We start from the raw sequence: 19,616 nt of genomic DNA, 5'->3' as shown, positions 1-19,616 counted from the left end.
GTCATGAAAAAAATTATGTGACTTTTTTTTTTCATAGAAAAGATAGTTTAACTCAATATTGTTAATCTGAATGAAACTTGTCCCCCAGGAATTCTTTCTGGGCAGGCATAGTGGCACAATCATGTAATCCCAGTGAGTTGGGAAGCTGAGGCAGAAGAAATCACAAGTCAGTCTGGACAGATTGGTGAAATCCTGTCCCAAAATAAAGTATAAAGGGCTGGGGGTGTAGCTTAATGGCAAAGCACTCACATAGCATGTGTGAGACCCTGGGTTCAATCTCTAGTACGTTGGGGGGTGGGGAGACACAAAAATATTTCGTTTCCTTCAACTGATCACATGACTTCCTATCTGCAGTGACACACTGCCCCAGCAGCCCCAAATAAAGCCGCTGAAAAGTTGTTTTAGAGTCTAGCTTGTGTTTGTGGCATTCATCATATGGACTCTTACTGGATGGCTACCAGGGCCTCAGGTACAGAAGCAGAGAGATGAAGACTTATCCCTGCTCCTCCTCTTTCATTCTATCACTACTCCATGCTAAACTGTCCAGGAAAACACAGCCAGAAAAATTTGTCTTCTATGATATCACACATCTCTTGAAACTACACTTATAAACTAAAGAATAAATGCCTAGTTGGCATGTGTTTTCATTTCATGTTGTGAAAAAAATTTGCAAAACAACATACTATAGCATGGGATCTAGTCAAAAGAAAAAAAGGCAGTCATATGCTACCAAGTGGGTATAAACCTGGATCCAGGGCTTAGGGATTGGAACTGTCACTGGGACTGACCAGAATCAAATCCTATTGCCCCCCCCCTTTTTTTTTTCATACTGGGGATTTAAAACAAGGGGTGGGGGTGAGAGGGTGAGGTAGGGTTCTACCACTGAGCTATATTCCCAGCAATTTGGAGACAGGGTCTCCTTAAATTGCCGAGATTGGACTTGAACTTGTGATTCTCTTGCCTCAGCCTCCCCTGTAGCTGAGATTACATCTGTAGGCCATTGCAGCCAGCTTCCCATCTCTTTTGATAAGGTTTAGTGCTTTCAGGTGAAGTCTGTTTTTCTCCTGGCAGTCACACCTATCCTTTCCGACCACCCTTCTGAGATTTTAAGCATATATTTTGTGGCACCTTGTGAAATTAAGTTTTAAAACTGGAAGCTTATGTGATCACTCTGTTCTTAAATACATGGCCACACAATTTCCACAATCCCTCTCTCAACTGGAGGCCACGTTGTTGGTTCTCTTTGCAAATGAGCTCATTTTAGTGTAAACTTAAGAAATTTTGCTTTCTCATAATTTAAATAAAGAATTCAGCTACAACAGGGAACAGTGGCATACTTCTTCCATCCCAGCTACTCAGAAGGCTGTGGCATAAAGTTGAGGTCAAGGCCAGCCTGGGCAACCTGGCGTGAACCCATCTCAAAAATGTAGCTCAGTGGTAAAGCACTTCCCTAGCGCATGCCAGACCCTGAAAAAAAGGGGGAGAAGAGGTGGGCGGGAGAAAATAAAAGAAAAAAGGATTGAGCTGGAAAATCATCTAGACCAGCACCTTTCTTCAGCTGGGTTCCACTGGAAGGCCAGGTGGCTGCAAAGACCGGGCGCAGTCTTTCCGGAAGGTGCAGGGCAGGTGGGAATGTTGTCAGGGAGGCCCCTGGACCCCGGGATCCTGGCGGACCAGGAGTCCTCCTCACCACCAAGGCTGCGAGCGAGAGTCGGGTATCTTTTAAGGACGGACCCCCGGGGTGGTGAAGCGGAGGACGCTGGTCTAGACAGGGCGGGAGGGCCCGGGCCTCCCTGAACGCAGCGACCTCCAAGTGGCTGGGCCCGCAGGCTCCTCGGGACAGGTAAGATGGAAGGCAGGCGAGGCCCTGGCTTTCGGAAGCCGCGCAGTCGGGGACGTACTCCGTCTGCCCGCCCCGCCGCTCCGCCGCGCTGCGCGCAGGCCGGCCGTTGGGCGCCTCACGTGGTCTCTGCGCACCTCGAGGCTTGCGTGGGGGCCGACGCGGGCCGTTGCGCACTTGGGCTGGTGTCGGCGGCGCCGTGGGTGTGCGGGAGGCCAGAGGCGAGGCGCGCAAGAAGCTTCCAGCGTGTCTTTCGCTACCGCGGCGGCGTCGAGTTGGAGGACCCAGCGCGTCGACTCTGGGACGTGGCGGCCAGTGGCCCGGAGGTCCGCGTGGGCGAGTGGTGGAGAGGAGGCTGGAACCTGGGTCCAGCGGCGGGCGCGCCCCGACGTAGGGCGGAGGCGCCAAACTCTGCGGGTAGGGCGGGGAGCACGGCAGAGCGCGGGCTGGACAGTGTCAGTCGTCTGGTCGGAGTGGGCCTGCAGGCCAGAGGAGGCGCGGGCAGGATGCTCGAAGTCCTGGTGCTGAAGGTGAGCGCGTGGCCTCCGCTGACCCCACCCCACCGTCCTGTCTTCAGTAAATCGTGCTGGAAAACTGAATATCCGTGTGCAAGGGAGTGAATCTTGACCTTTACCTAACACCATATAAAAAAATGTTGTGTACCCAGTACTGGGAATTGAACCCAGGGCCCTTGCATGCTAGGCAAGTGCTCTATCACTGTGCTCTACCTCCAGACCTTTTTGTTTTATTTTGAGGCAAGTCTCATTCAGTTTCCCAGGTCGGCCTTGAATTTGCAAATCTTTCAGCCCCAGCATCCCAAGTAGCTGGGATTACAGGTGTATGTTGCTGTGCCCAACAGAATTTCCTTCCTAATTTAAGGCTGAATAATATTCCATTGTGTGTATTTACCACATTTTGCTTATCCATTCATCTGCTCATGGACATTGGGTTGTTTTCACGATTTAATTATTGTGAACACTGATGCTATGACCAGGATGTACACATATCTCTTCCTATATTCTTTTTTTAGTTTTTTGGAGTCTTTGCTGAATCATATGCTAATTCTACTTGTAATTATTTTAAAATGACTGTTTTCCACAGTGGCTATACTATTTCACATTCTTAACAACAATATACAACAATATACAATATACAACACTTTTTCTGTATCCTTATCAATAACCTGCTATTTTATAGTTTGTTTTTTTTTTTTTTTTCAATAGTAGCTATCCTAATGAGTGTCAGGTAGTAGCTCATTGTGATTTGGAGATGGAATCCGAGTCCTTCCTGGTGATTACATTTCTCAGGAATAGCTTTCAGGTTCTTTGAGAAAGACACATGAGTTGTAGATACATATTTATAATTTTAAGCCCTTTTAGTAAGTGCTCTAAGAAAGGGCGGTGGGGGCTGGGCCAGGTACAGTGAATTATCCTGGCAGCATTGAATTTTTTTAAAAAAATTTTATTTTAGTTGTTGATAGACCTTTATTTTATTTATTTATATGCGGTGCTGAGAATCAAACTGAGTGCCTCACACGTGCCAAGCAAGTGCCCTACCACTGAGCCCCAGCCCCTGAATTTTCTTATGCAGGCATTTTGGTGGGAACCTTTGTCATTCTAGGGATGTGGCCACCTGCTGCTAGAAGCCATGCTAGAGTTTGGATGTCCCTAAGTGAAAAGATTTGGCAGAGTTGTTACATGCCCAGGGTTCTATGTTTTTGTTGAATATCAACTAAAACTTTTTCTTTCAGTCTTCCAGCTGTTGGTCTTCTCTGGACTCCTTGGAGTCTAACCTAAGCTGTTGAGGATATGCCAAAGATGTGAGGGGCTTTATATGCAGACTTTAGAGCTCCCTCTCTTTGGCCCTCCTTTTCTTGTTTCTCCCCTTAGTTTTCAGCTGCTCTGGCAGCTCCAAAACTCTTTTCTCTGATTCCCCAAACAACATACATTGTGCCTTTCTGCTTGAGGTGTAAGAGTCTTCATACCACGTGACTGAGGGTTGGGCGCTGGAGGGGCAGGGTGGGGGGGACCTGGGAAAAGCTGTTTAACACAGTGAGGTTTCCTTCTTTCAGGAACCAAATCTCTTCCAGGCTTTGGCTGCTTTTGGCAGCTCTTCAGTGCCTTCAAATTGTTTTGGTTTTTTCCAGGGCTTATAATTGTTACCTGCAGATGTCATAAGGATTGTTCTGCCATTACTTGAATCAGAATGACCACTGTTCTTTTTGCCAATTTTTTTATTATAAAACTGTTCAAATATTTGGAAAAAGTAGAAATAATACTACTGCAAACATCTGTGTTCCTGCTCGTTAGTTTTTAGGATCCCCAAATCTTGGGACATCATTGCTTCTAGGTCCTTTCACTAGGCAGAGCTAGGAAATACATTTGAAAAGTCATGAATTCTTCTATTTTCAACTCAAATTTAACTTTTTAATATTTTCATCTTATGTCTAATAATGAGAATCTTGGTTTCTCATAATAATAACATGTAACCAGATATATTCCAACAGGTTTGACATTAATTTCATTCTTCCTTCCACCATAGGTAATAGTTATATTTATTTTGGTTTATTTATCATCTTTTATTTTTTAATATTAGTATAATATACATATATTCTTATTTATTTCTTCTTCTTTAGAAAAACAATGTTAAAAATATTGGCCTGACCCTTGCTTGTATATATTATTAAATGTTTTCAAAATATGGAGATAAAGGGCATTTCTGCTTTTCATAGCACATAATTGAGAATTAATTACATATTGTTGCTTACACACTTTGGTATTTACATTTGGTCTGACTATTTAAGACAAAAGTACTTGTTAAGAATTTGTTAGATCACTTATGTTGGAAATAGTTATCATGTTTGTAAGATTTATCATTTTATGGTTCTACTTTTAAATCATGTATTGTCTTTTAACCATTTTACAGATTGAAGATCCAGGTTGCTTCTGGGTTATTATAAAAGGATGTAGTCCCTTTTTAGATCATGAAGTAGACTACCAAAAACTAAATACTGCCATGAATGACTTTTATAACAGCATGTGTCAAGATATAGAAATAAAGCCATTAATATTGGAAGAAGGGCAGGTATGTATCTAAATGTGGTTTAATCACCATGTCTTGAAACACTACTCAAAATGTAAAGTACTTTGTCACCTAAGGTGATAAAATCTTTTGGAGTAATGTTAGTTGTTTATAATCATTGCCTGGCTTTAGGATTTTTAGCACAAGATAGAGGCTAGCCATGCAAAGACAGTGGTTGTGTAGGATTCATGTGGAGCAATAGGAAATGGCATGACATCTAAATCCAGGCATTAGGACCATATTCCTGGGTCTGGGAATGAAGAGATTATCTAAATCCACTGCAGGTGTAGGCCCTTCAGCAGAGGGCTTGGAGTTTTCAGTCTAGTACTGACACACGTCCCTTTTAGCCCCAGCTTGTGTTTCTTTCTTTCTTTATTTTTTTTACTCCACATTGTGGCCTTTTTTTGCCTTCTTGCAATGTCACTGCCCATTGTCCACTGTGTGATTGTCTTGACAAATCAGCATTCGTGAGAAGAGTTTGAATTCTTTTAGTGATGTGATGGGAATTTTTTTTTTTTTTAGAGAGAGAGAATTTTTTTTAAATATTTATTTTTTAGTTCTCTGTGGACACAACATCTTTATTTTTTAAATTTTTATGTGGTGCTGAGGGTTGAACCCATCACCCTGCGCATGCCAGGTGAGCATGCTACCGCTTGAGCCACATCCCCAGCCCCAAGGGAAAATATTTTATAAACTCTTTTTGAACAAATTAGAAAACATTTTAATCTCTTTCCCCCAAAATCATTAATAATATATTTTATTATTTTTCTATACCATTGCCTTATTGAAGAATGAAACCGGGTCATTTGTCCTTTTTAAAAATATTTTACATTTTGGACTCCCAAGGGCTTCCTTTTGGAGGTGGACTGATAGTTAAGTAGAGTTAAATACAAAGCTTTGGATAGACACAGGGTCACTTTTTTTCTCTTAAGAATGTGCTGTGAAGTTCATGTTGTATTGAATTGGAAAGTAATATCACTTTTTGGTGGTGCTGTGATTGGCCAGTGGATTCAGGTGGTGACAGCCTGATCCCTCCCTAGGATGCTGCCTGTGGTTTCTCCATTCTGTAGTGACCACCATGACATGCATCAGCTTTTATTCATGCTTTGGACATGGTGATTTCTCATTCCCTCTGCATCCATGAGCTGGAATTCTGTGTGGAATCTTCCCTCCTTTATTAGGACTGAAATAATACACTTTATACTGTAAAGAAAAAGTTGCTTGATCCTTTCCCCAGTGCATTTTCAGCATGATGTTCTTCCATTGGTGTTCAGAGGTTCATTTTGTTTTTCTTTCTTCTATTTTGTATGTGTGTGGTGCTAAGAATTTAATCCAGAGCCTCATGCATGTTAGGCAAGTGTTCCACCATTGAGCAACATCCCTAGTTCCTTTTCTTTTCACTTTTAAGTGCCTTTTCTTTTCATTTTTATTTTTCTGGCTTGTAAATGTTTTCTTCAATTATAATCACTGTTCAGCTTGATACTTAAATTGTTTAATTTTTGACAAGCAGTAGCCCTAGTATAACACAGTTTCAAAGTTTACTAGTTATGTGAACTATTAAATAGTCAAACCATTCTTACAAGTTGCATGAATTTTAGCATTAAATATAAATACCCTGTATCCTTTGTCAGAATTTATCTTGAATCATTTGAGTTTTGAATTATGTGAGGTTCTTAGGCGCTTATCCCTTACAGTGTGGCTGTACCATACTTTCCAGTTTCAGTTCCAGAGGTCAGGAATCTCCGCTGGTCCACTTCTTCCCTGACTGGGCACAGCTCTTGCTACTGGCTGACTTTATAAGCCTGTGGTCAGCATATAATTTGGTTGGCCATGGAATACCTGTTGAGTATGATGGTCCTGTGGTTCAGTCAGGATGCCAAGGACTGTCACTTAAGTGGAGTGGTTCCCCTTAAGAGAGGCTTTTGAAGACTTAGTATATGCCAAGCACCATGCTGAGTCCTGGAAATATGGCAGTAAGCAAAACAAAAATAAAATTTTCATGGATCCAACATCCGTTTATGAAAGGTAGTAAACAAATTTAGAGGGTAGGAAAAGCCATGCAAGGGAATGAAGAGGATGACCCTGGGGTTGCAATTTTATATCAGTCTGACGCATATTAACAATCATTTGTAAGCTTTCTGATATAGGAAGGTAAAGCAATGCATTTTAAAATTTTTACTTTCTAATAATTTTCCTTAGTTAAGGAGTCAGCATGATTTCATAATAGTCCCCCTTACCTACCTGCAAGGGATATGTTGTTCTAAGACCCCAAGGGAATGCCTCTCTATATACACTGTATTTTTTCCCATCCGTTAATACTTATGATAGTTTATGTATTAGTCACAGTAAAAGATTAATAATAACAAATAAAACAATAATTATAATAATACACTTTAATAGTTTTCACTTTGGGGCCATTAAGGGTTACTTGAACGGAAGTACCTGCAATATTGTGACAGCTAAAATGACTACTAAAACGACTACTGAGTGATTAATGGGCAGGTGGCACATGCAGCATGAGTATGGTAGACATTCTGGGATTGTTGGAAGGAGATGGTGAGATTTCATCACACTGCTCAGAGTAGAGCACAACTTAAAACTTGTGAATTTTTTATTTCTGGAATTTTCCATTAATATTTTCAGGTTTTGGTTAACCAGTGAGTGCTGAAATTGTGGATTAGGGGACTATTGTAGTAAGAAAAGCAGTGGAACAGAATCTGGTTGACTCACGTTCTTCCTGAAGTTCTTTTGCTAGAAAACTGGTTTAGCTTTGGCAGGTCCAACCTCTGGAATCTCTCCTCTTCTGTAAGGTAATGCCGCTGAGGTAGTTTCAAGAGGACCTTTTGGTTCTCTTATGTGACTAGAGATTTTTAACACCAAACTTAAAAACCAAAACCTTCCTTTTGTTTTGTAGGTTTGTGTGGTTTATTGTCAGGAACTAAAGTGCTGGTGCAGGGCTGTTATTAAGTCAATCATATCTTCAGCAGACCATTACCTGGCAGAGTGTTTCCTTGTGGATTTTGCCAAATACATTCCAGTAAAATCTAAAAAGTACGTATGCATGTATTTTGCCTTAACACTCTTTAAGGAGACAGATGTCAATTTAAAGAAGAATGTCCATTTTTAAAGTAAGGTGACAAAGGTTATCTTTTTTTCTAATATTTGTTTTTTAATTGTAGTTGGACACAATATCTTTATTTTATTTATTTTTATGTGGTGCTAAGGATTGAACCCAGGGCCTCGCACATGCTAGGTGAGCCATAATCCCAGCCCACAAAGGTTATCTTTTGAGAAAGATGAAACTAGAATTTTTTAACTTGTGAAGTGGAAGACTTGCAAGTTCCAATCTTGTTTTCATTGACTGGAATAACAGTGGTCAAATGAAACTGAGGGCAGCCTGTCTATTCTCCACCTTCATTCCTGGAAAGGGCAAAGAGGTTCAGGCCCTTCTCTTTGCATCTCCTGTAGATCCTTCGCCAGCTATTCTCTGTTCTTTCCCTCTATTTGCTCTGTGATGGAGCAAGTCCATTAGGGGAGAGTGGCTGCAAGAAAGACAGTAGCAGGAGGTGGAGAGGAACTCTTATCTCTCCAGAAGGGTAGGTTGCTGTCCCAGCCTCAGGTTGCAGAGATCAGAGTGTGTGCTCAAGTGTGTATTCCTGATTGTCCTACTTACTAAAGTGAGAGCATGGCCATGGCTTAAGGTGAGGAGAGAATTCGTAATGAGCTGGTAACTAGGCAGCCTTTACTGATTTGGGGGCCACATGTCACAATTTATTAGAAAATGCTAGCAACAAGTCACTCTCAGCATTTTGTGATAACTTTTCCAGTTTCCTTCCCAGGATAAGAGATTGTTAATTCAATAAATAAATATGAGGACTTTCTTCTACTGAAGGAGGAGCAATACCAAGTAGACTTTAGTTGTAATAAGAGGGGTATCCTGAATAGAAAAATTTGTGGCACAAGGACTTGCCAGACATTGGGAATTTATAGATACTTAGGAAAAAGTAGATAACCTTTCCAGCTTACAATTCTGCACCTTTACAGTCATAATTGTTATAAAAATAACTGTTGTGTTTAACTGTTGGGAAGATTTCTTTTTGTATTTGGTGTTTTAGTTTAGTTTGATTGGGCAGGAGAACAATATGATGAAATAAAGCAATCACCTTTTCCTAACCTTTATGAGGCAAAAGATGACACACATACAGGCATAATGAGAATCTGGGGAAGAAACAGTTCATGTTGAAATAATGTGGTAAAGTGGACTGTCATTTGCCTTAATAAGAATAAAAATGTTGAACTTTTTTTTCCTTTTGTGGTGCTGGGTGTTGAACCCACACATGCTAGGCTGGGACTTCATGCATACTAGGCAAGCACTCTATCACTGAGCTGGTGCTGAACTTATTTATCAAATCTCAGTCTTTTAGTTCTTTTGTGCAAAATTGGCAAATACTAATTATTAAAACATCCATCTGTTTATAGAAACTTTAATATAATTATCATATTACTGATGTTGATATTTAAAAATCTTAAATAGAATTTCTTCACAGGTTTATTCATTGTTACCCAATATGTCTCAACCTCCAAAGCCTCATTAAGACATTTTTCCCCTAAATTTTTTGCCCCCCCGCCTTGAAATTTTCATACCACAGATATGCTGACCATCTATTTATGTACCATATGTATATTTGTGCTTTGTACACAAAATGAGTAAGATTCTTTTTTTTTTTTTACTCCTCAGGAAAGAGTTTTTGCCCCTTGGCTAAATACATCCAAGTGCTGTAGGTAGTTATATTAGAAACAATATTTTCTGTGTGTTTTGTTTTACATTAAGTATATTGATTATGTATTATGTAGGTATACTTTAAATGACTATATTGTGTACAACTTTTATTTGTAATGGAACTATCTCTGCTTCACTTTTAAGCATCCGGGTTGCAGTAGAATCTTTTATGCAGCTTCCCTATAGAGCAAAAAAATTCAGACTGTATTGCACAAAACCTGTTACATTACACATTGACTTCTGTGAAGACAATGCTGAAATTGTGTAAGTACAGCTTCTTCAATAGTTTGAATCATTAAAAAAGTCTTAAATCAAGTGTTTATTTGAAATCTGTTCCTCCGTAGGAATGCTAAGAAATTTCACAGATCTCTGTTCTGCAAGAGTTGGCTTCTGAGTCACTGTCAAATCTGGCTGTGCAGCAGAGTCCCCTGGGGCAGAAGTTGGGGTAGGGGAAGTTAGAAGAGGGCCTGTGCTTCTCACCCTTTTTATTGTTGTTTTTTTTTTTAACTTGTAAAAAGTAATAAGGTATCTATAAAGAAAAAAGAAAGCAGGATCACGGACCATGAAAAGTATATTAACCAGGCATGGTGATGCACACCTGTAGTTGGGGGGCTAAAGCTAAGGTAAGAAGATCACTTGAGCCCAGGAGTTCAAGGCCAGCCTGGGCAACATAGCCCCTGTCTCAAACAAACAAACTAACATTTATTGCATTTCTCTCCAGCCCTGTGTCCTCCCTTCTATGAGGCCTTGTGGTCTATTAAACCTCTGAACTTCTAGAACCCTGTCAGTGCTTTTATACACATCTCATCTTCATGAATTTTTCAATGAAAATTAGCAAGATTAACTTAAGAATGTATGTTGGAGCTCTTTACCATTATTTTTTTTCATGGGTGGATGTAATTATCTTACTTGTACTTAACCATTCTCCTCTTGATAGCTAGCTACATTATTTCCATATGATTTGGCACATCCATAAAATATGTAGATGACAAGAGATAGAGACTGTGCACACGCACTCTCCTGTCTTTGTTCCTTTTTACTAGTATCTGTTCATGGTGCTAGTGTTTGTACAGAAGCACCCTGTATTGGGCAGTATTTTGTCAGGTATAAACTTGATCTGTTATTTTATTATTATCATAATTATTCAGTGAAAACAGTTGTACTAATTAATAGTTTCTTTGTGACATTTCCATGCATTATGTTGTGCTTCAATCATGTCCACCCTCCCTTCTTCTCTCCTACATTTTCTGGCCTTTCCCTCTGTCTTTCTTACCTACTGGTGTACCCACATGCAATACATATCTTTCTGTGTCTGGCCAATTTCACTTACTATGATAACCTTCAATCCAGTCCATTTTCCTGAAAATGATGTGATTTTATTCTTCTTTATGACTGAATGGTACTCCACTGTATATAACACATATATTTTTAATCATCTGTTGTTGTGCACTTAGGCAAATTCCATATCTTGGGTATTGTGAATACTGCTTCAAGTAAACATGGGTATGCAGGCATTTTTTTATATGCTGATATCATTTCCTTTGGGGTGTTTACCCATGAGTGGTATAGCTAGATCATATGATAGTTCTATTTTTTAGGTTTTTTTTTAATTTTCATACTGTTTTCCATAGTGACTGTACTAATTTACATTATACCAACAGTGTGTAAGGGTTCCTTTCTCTCCACGTTCTTGCCAGCATTTATTATTTTTTGTATTTTTTATAATTGCTATTCTGAGTGGCTTGATTTCTGTGTCTGTAGCCAGTGGGGTCAATTCCATCCTTTCCCTTCAGAATTGTGGCATATAGAAAGAAAAGCCATAGGAATCAGCCCTATTCTGACTCCACTTGCACATGGCAGTGATGATGGATTATACTTTCTGAACTTGAAAGCCATAGCTGGGTGTAGTGGTATATACCTGTAATCCCAGCAACTTGCAGTGCTGAGGCAGGAAGATCACAGTTTCCATGCCAGCCTTAGCAATTTAGCAAGGGCCTCAGCAATTTAATGAGACCTTGTCTCATAATAAAAAATAAAAAGGGTTGAAGCACAGTGGTAGAGTGCCCCTGGGTTCAATCCCTGGTACCAAAACCAAAACCAAAACAAACAAAATAATTTGGAAGCTACCTTTCTGTAGATACTTTTGAGCTCTTTGAAGATCTTCCTCTCCTCTCCTCTCCCACCCCCACCACCTGTACTTGAGGTGGTGAATATATCACTCTTGTGGCCTGCCTCAGAATCCACACTGATGAGATAATAAGCCAGCTTGTCTTTGTGAAAACCATTACTTCCCACAAGTCTGCCCTCCAGCCAGCGTGCATTGCCACTCATGCCCCTTTGCTGTGTAGACTCTGGGAGTAAAGGCCCTGGTGTGGCAGTACTCACTGCCTACTCAGTTGTTCGTGTTTCAGAGCAGCTAGCTGCTGACACTTAAGCATGAATCGGGTACCCGCCTTTACAGCCCAGCTCCTCATTAGAGGAAGTCCACCCATTTCCTGTCTTGCTCCCTCTGCATGATCTCTTTCCCAATCTCAGTAGTCTGCAGGGGCTTTCCCCACTCTCAGATGGACCCCACTCAACATGAAGATACATCCAGTATAGGTGAAGGACTTAAGATAAGTCGTCTTACTGAGTTTGATCCCATTCTTTGATGTGATAATTTTTCATTTGTACTTTATCTAAAATGCTTTTCTTAGTGTGTATTATATAATTTGTGATAGATTTTTCTATCCAAAAACCCTAGCAATTTTTACCACCATTGGGGTACAGAAAGTGGTGTTTTCCCCATACAGTATTGGAGTATTGCTAGGCTTTTAAATTTTTGTGTGTTTGTTAGGTAAAAATGGTACTTTGTTTTAATTTGAATTTTCTGACTTGCAAAGTTGGATATTTCTTCATGTGTTTATTCTCTGTGTATGTGAGAGATAGACACTGATTGAGGTACCTGTTCATATGCTAGATTGATTTTTCTCTTGCATTTGTTTGCCTTATAGGAATTTACTATTTTCACATATGTGTGTATATATTTCTTTCTTTCTTTCTTTTTGGTGGTACTGGGAATTGAACCCAGGACCTCATGCAAGGGAGATAGCCCTTTTAATTTGTTTTATTTCAAAACAGTGTCTCTCTGAGATGCTGAGGCTGGCCTTGAACTTGAGATCCTCCTGTCTCAGCCTACTAAATAGCTGGGATTACAGGTGTGTGCCACCATGCTTGGCTATATATTTTTTAAATTTTTAGGTCAATTTTTTTTGTATGTAGCAAGAGTTTTGAACCACTGTCTTTTTTTTCCACTTTATTTATATTTTTATGTGGTACTGAGGACCAAACCCAGTGCTTCACATGTGTGAGGCAAGTGCAAAACAAAACAAACAAAACAACTTGGAAACTACCTCTCTGTGGATACTTTTGGCCTCTTTGAAGATCTTCCTGTACTCTACTCTCCCAAGTCACAACTCCAGCCCCCCTGTACTATGTCTTTTTACAAATCCTTTGTAATTCTTTTGAAGTAATGTGCTTAACCTCTTAGGGAAAAAATTATATATATGTATGTATATACACACACACATACATATACACATATAAACATATATACATAAAATACCAATTGTATACAGGTACTGGGCTGCATGTGTTATACACATTACCCAATTTTTCCTTTAAAAGAACTCTTGGAGGATGGTGGTAGAATCTCTGATGGATAAGAACAGTAGAAGCATAATACAGACTAACCTAAAACTTTATTTTAGTTTTGTTCTTGCTACCAAATACTGGTTTCTCCTGCTTTTTCTGTTGCCTACAGCTTTTTTTTTTTTCCTTGCCAAAGCAGAAGAAAGATTTAGAAGGAGCGAGCTGATGGACATCTAATGGGAGAGTGCTTGAGGGTTCTAGAGATGGCTAAGGGAGGAATAGCTTGAGATGATAGTGACTGGCTTTGTCTAACCACCTTGTGGAGTGCTGGTTTAGCCAATGTCTGTCACATTGCTCTCTATGCCAGCCTGTGCTGGACATTGCACACTTTGGATCTCTTCCCCAGGGAGCTTGCATTCTGGCTGGGAAGACAGATTTGTCACAGGTAACTGGGGATGATGGTGTTGCAACAGAAGATAGCATGGTATTGGGCACAACCCAGCAGGGCCTGACTAATGTGAGTCTCTACAGTAGTGAAGGTGACCTTGGTTTTACAGGATGTTCGTAGGGTCTTCATGAGCAGAACAGAGCCAGAGACAATCTCCCTGCTCCCTCTAGCAAATATGCTTTATATTTAATGCCAGAACTATTTAGTGTCTGGTTTACTAAATGAAATTAGTATAGTAGGGTTATATTTTATAATGAAGTTTTATCTGTTTATTTTTCCAGCCCTGCCAAAAAGTGGGATAGTGCAGCAATCCAGTACTTTCAGAACATTCTAAAAGGTAAGACAGTCATATTCACTGTACCCTCCTTTGAACTGACACTCGTGGTGGCTTACCCTTCTGTTGACGAGGGGTTTTGACCTGTGCCTGCTTAGCTGGCACATGGGAGCTTCTTTCACATCAGTGTCACAGTGACTGTACCCCTGAAACTTTGTGGGTGGATGCTGATGCCAATAATTAACAGCTGAAATAGAAAGTGGCTGTTTCTGTAGATGAACCCCCTACACAATAAACTTAAAAACTGCAGGGCTGTAGAATAAATTTATGTGAATTTCATTGAACTAACAATTAAAAACCTACCCTTTTTTAGTGAGCAAAGGATATTTATTATGTAAAAATCATTATTGCTAATTTAAGATATATAAAATATATTTACTTTTTACTGTGTTATTTTATTTGAGTGGTTGTAAAATTAACCTCTTTTATGGCAACTGTCCTGACTTTTAGGGTCCATGTCTGTGCCTCCCTCTTAGGGCTGTTCTAAAGAACTAGTAGGTATGACCTGCCTAGGGTGCTGCCTGGAATGTAGTTGGGTCCTGGCTCTCCTGTGCTGCCCCTTTGTTTGAAAAAAGGAAAAGTCAGATGCTTTGAAACTGGGAGAAGTAGGAGGTTGGGGTGGTTGTCACTAGGTTTGGGGTTTGGGCTCTTGTGAGCCCATTATGGGGGATGCTAAGAGAGTATGGGTTTGGAGATGTAAACCCCCTGGGGTTGAATTCTGCCCATCCCCTTCTGTGTATGTAGCCTTGGGCAAGTTACTTAATTTTCTCTGAACCTGGTCTCCTTACCTGAAAAATGATTGAAAAAAAAAAAAGGTTGTGATAAAAATCAAATGAAACCAGGTGTATAAAGGACTTAACACAGTTCATGATAAGTACCCATAAATTGAGCTCCTGTTGGGTTCTCGAGACTGATAGAGTAGCTAAGAAATTCAGTTCATGGGGTGTTTGGAGGAGAGAAGAGGTACTTGGAGGAAAGTTTATGACTAGAAATTTGGATGTGGGAGTCAGTGAGAGAGAAGTACCGAGAAGTGTACTTACTGGAGAAGTATTCACTTGTATTCATAAAGAGGCAGGGGGACACTGTTGATGTGGACAGAGAATATGTGGCTCACTCTACAGTCAGGAGAGCCTTTTCCATGGCTCGCTCACCCTGCCGCCTTGTGCTCAAGGAACCTACCCTGCTTGAGGAAGCTGCTGGCTATTGGTCAGCAGTGACTAACCACCTAAGAAGAAATAGTCATGATCGTATCAAGTGTACTTTGCTCATCAGCTTATTTGTGCTCTTACTTATGCTGTTTAGCAACTACCCAGGTGGAAGCCAAATTATGTGCTGTGGAAGAAGATACTTTTGAGGTCTACCTTTATGTAACAATAAAAAATGAAAAAGTAAGTGAAAGATTTGTGTTTTTAAATATTTTATCAAGGAAAAATGTAATTCACACAGCATAGAAGTTATCTGAATGTTTCAAGGTCTGGCTTAAATGAGAAGTTAAATAGGACTGTGTTTCCTTTTTTGATTACTTTGAAAAATTACTTGAGCAATTCATCAGAGCAATATCTCATTTAGTAATGGACAAGAAATTATTACTGTGATGATGAGTATGAAATGTGTTATCTCAGGGATATGATTATTATAAATAATTCCTAAGGATCATTATCCCCTCCCCTGATTTTCTCATTGTAATAGATGCTCATTGTTAAGAACTCAGATACCATATGTAGAAAAAGAAAGTGGATGTGACCTGTGAGACCTGCACCCTCCCTTTCCTAAGTATTTGCTGCTACATTTTTGGCTGGCTGCCTTTTCTGAAGGGCACCACAATGTGCAGCTGTTCACCTTGGGAAAGTGGGTGAAGGGCATAGATCTAGGGTTGCCCAGAACCAACAGAGGGCAGCCTACCCAGGGATGGGGGTTGCTAGGGATTGAACCCAGGGCCTTGCACATGCTAAGCACCCACTGTATCACTGAGTTACACTGAGGCTCCACCTAGAGATTAAATATATATGTGTGTGTGTGTGTGTGTGTGTATATGAATGAAACACTTCATTCACAGAAGAGATGCAGAAATAATGTGATTATTGTATATACTTTGCCCAGATTTCCCTTTTATGAAATATCTGCAGATTATGCATTCACACCATGTTAAGATTGTGTAGAATCATAGTTATTAAAACCAGAAAGTTAACATTGATAAAATACTGTTTAACAAATTCTCAAGTTATTTGAATACTGCCAGTTTTCCTACTTATTTTCTTTTTCTGGTCTAGGAGCTGATTCAGGACCTGAGTTGCATCTGGTGGTCATATCTTCTTAGTCTCCTCTAGTCGGACAGTTCCTCAGTCTTTCCTCACCTTTCGTGACCTTGATACTTAAAAAGTATTGGCCAGTTGTTTTCCAGAATGTCACTTAAGTTGGTTTTGCCTGATGTTTTCTCATGATTAGGTTGAAGTTGAGTGTTTTTTGCAGTAATGCCATGGAAGCAATATTGTGCAGGTCTCAGTGCATCATTGTGGGGTTTGTACTGTTAACATGTCTAATTGCTTGTGATTAGTTCATGTCAATCATGTGGTAATGTAGTGTTGTACAGGTCTTCCCCATATAGTGTTACTGTTTTTCTTTCTTTTGATGTAATAATTATTTTTTTTAGAAAGAGAGAGAATTTTTAAATATTTTTTAGTTTTCGGTGGACACAACATCTTTATTTTTTTTTTTATGTGGTGCTGAGGATTGAACCCAGCGCCCCGCGCATGCCAGGCGAGGGTGCTTCTGCTTGAGCCACATCCCCAGCCCTTAATAATTATTTTATAGGGAGTTTTTTGAGACTATGCAAATGTTCATCAATGCTTCTTGCCTGTAAAAGTTATTACTGTGGTGGTTGCCTGTTGAAATAGGCAATATTTTTGTCTTCTGCATATTCTACAATATTTTTGTCTTCTGCATTTTTAATTAGAATTATATAAAGAATCATCCTTCCTCCACCATTTATTAAGTCATTGAATTTATATTAGTATGGATTTTTGGTTACTTGTTTGAGGGATAATAACCATTTCTGTCATTATTGTCTTGCTCAGATTATCTCAGATTTTGGCCATTACTAGTTTATTCAAAGTGGTTCATGTGTCCTTTCAATATGCTCATCGTTGTTTGAACACTGTTGTCTTTCCCCTGTCACAGAATGCTCCAGGATTATTTTGTCATTTTCCACAAATCAACCACTTTGGCAAGAAGTGCTGGTTTCTTTTATTAATGAACAATAGTTAGATTTAAAGATAAGGGCATTAGGTGTGCTTGCTGTTCCTGGGGTATCATTGATTGTATATCCTCTCAGCACAAAGTGTTATGAAATATCTTCAGATAACTAACTTATGCATTCACACGATCTAGATTTTTCTGAAGTCTATCATCTGTACGTGTGTCAACAGCCCCGATCCCTGTAGTTTCAATCCTGCAGCCACAGGGTCTGTCCTAATCTTATTCCAACAGTGAGAAACCTGCTCTCGTTAGCCACAGTATACTTACATGATCAATCCTGTTTCAGAATTGCTAACACACACATGCTTGTGAAAAGGAAATTTGTCTCTTGTCTTACTTTGAACAGTCAAGCAATTGTTTTCACAGTTGCTCGGGTTAGTTTTTTTCTTTCCCTCACTCTTCAGTGTGATTGTATTATTCTTTTGTAAAAAGGTTCTTTTTTTTTTTTTTTAACTGTTTATATTGCATTTGTGGTTCTTACACTCTGGTTGGTTTTACCTATGACTTTTCATTGCTTATAGTAAAATTATTATAGTAAAATTGTTGGTAAAAAAATTGTTGGTTCTAGGACCTGTCTTGTAAATCATCTTTTCTAAAATAAATTCTCTTTTGACTTGCTCTCCTCTTGCTTTTCAAAAGTCTCTCTTTCTCATCATGTAGGTTGTATATGATGATGACTTGCTCTTACTTCAAGATGATAAAGTGCAGACGGCAGGAAGGTCCATGTGGTGCATGAGGCCAGAAAACGGTTAAGGCCAACAGTCCTTTTCTAGATAAAGTACAGGGATATGTCCCAGGGTGTTCTTTTTTGGCCTAGCTTCTTTAATTGAGCAAAATTATTTTAAGAGACATCCATGTTGTGGATGTATCAATAGTTTGTTCCTTTTATGGTCAAGAACTCTTCTCTTACACAACTAACAATGGTGTGTGCATCCATTCTCTTGTTGATGGACATGTGAGTTATGGCCAGTTTGGGAATATAATATTATAGATGTTTTCCACAGTCATTTACCATTTTATGTTCCATCAGCAGTGTATAACACTTCACTTTCTTTATGTCCTCCTTGATACTGTGGCTATTCTAATAGTATATTATTGTGGCTTAAATTAGCATTTGCCAAATGACTGATGTTGCTTTTATGTGCCTATTTTATGTATTTACTTACTTATATATATTTTTGAACTGGGAAGTGAACACAGGCAGTCTTTACCACTGAGCTATATCCATAGCCCTCCTAGTTTTTTAAATTTTGTGATAGGGTCTTGCTAGTTGCTAAGGCTTACCTTGACTCTTTTTTTAAAAAAAAATTTATTCTTTTTAGTTATACATGACAGTAGAATGTATTTTGATATATCATTACATACATGGAGTATAACATCCCATTTTTGTGATTGTACATGATGTGGAGTTACATTGGTTGTGTAGTCATATATGAACATAGGAAAATTATGTCCGATTCATTCTACATCTTTCCCATTTTCATTCCCCCCTCTACCGTATCCAATACAGTGAACCTCTCCTCTCCACCCCCCACCCCACCCATTGTGAGTCAGCATCTGTATGCACATCAGGGAGAACATTGGCCTTTGATTTTTGGGATTGGCTTATTTCACTTAGTGTGATATTCTCCAGCTCCATCCATTTACTGGCAAATGCCATAATTCCATTCTTCTTTATGGCTGAATAATATTTCATTATGTATATGTACCACATTTTCTTTATCCATTTGTCTACATAAGGGTACCTAGGTTAGTTCCACAGCTTAGCTATTGAAATTACACTGCTATGAACAATGATGTGGCTAAATCACTATAGTAAGTTGATTTTAAGTCCTTTGGATATATGCTGAGGAGTGGGATAACTGGGTCAAATAGTGGTTCAATTCCAAGTTTTCTGAGGAATCTCCATACAGCTTTCCAGAGTGGTTGCACCAATTTGTAGTCCCATCAGCAATGTATGAATATACCTTACCCCCCTCCACAACCTTGCCAGCATATATTGTTACTTGTATTCTTGATAATTGCCATTCTGACTAGAGTGAGATGAAATCTCAATGTAGTTTTAATTTGCATTTCTCTAATTGCTAGTGATGTTGAACATTTTTTCATATGTTGACCATTCATATTTCTTCTGTGAAGTGTCTGTTCAGTTCCTTTGCCCATTTATTGATTGGATTATTTGTGTTTTTGGTGTTAAGTTTTTTGAGTTTTTTATATATCCTGGAGATTAATGCTGTATCTGAGGTGT

General features: G+C 39.4%; 1 protein-coding gene across 3 annotated transcripts in view; it reads left to right on the top strand.

Moving 5' to 3' along the window:
- Positions 1–4,578: 4,578 nt before the first annotated feature.
- Positions 4,579–19,616, top strand: part of Tdrd12 (tudor domain containing 12) — a 65,455-nt gene continuing 50,417 nt past the window's right edge. Inside the window, exons 1-5 of one of the 3 annotated variants that reach the window (XM_015497076.2) lie at positions 4,579–4,924; positions 7,836–7,972; positions 9,846–9,965; positions 14,061–14,116; positions 15,416–15,501. In XM_015497076.2, coding sequence (XP_015352562.2) covers positions 4,739–4,924; positions 7,836–7,972; positions 9,846–9,965; positions 14,061–14,116; positions 15,416–15,501 — 585 coding nt within the window. In that variant the 5' untranslated portion in view covers positions 4,579–4,738. Of the gene's footprint in view, positions 4,925–7,835; positions 7,973–9,845; positions 9,966–14,060; positions 14,117–15,415; positions 15,502–16,383; positions 16,493–19,616 lie in introns of those variants that run through there. The other 2 variants (XM_048790985.1, XM_048790986.1) reach the window with 2 other exon arrangements.

Source organism: Marmota marmota, unplaced genomic scaffold, assembly GCF_001458135.2.
Source record: "Marmota marmota marmota unplaced genomic scaffold, marMar, whole genome shotgun sequence".
In the NCBI taxonomy this organism is placed as follows: Eukaryota; Metazoa; Chordata; class Mammalia; order Rodentia; family Sciuridae; genus Marmota; species Marmota marmota.
This window is presented reverse-complemented; position numbering and strand designations above follow the sequence as displayed.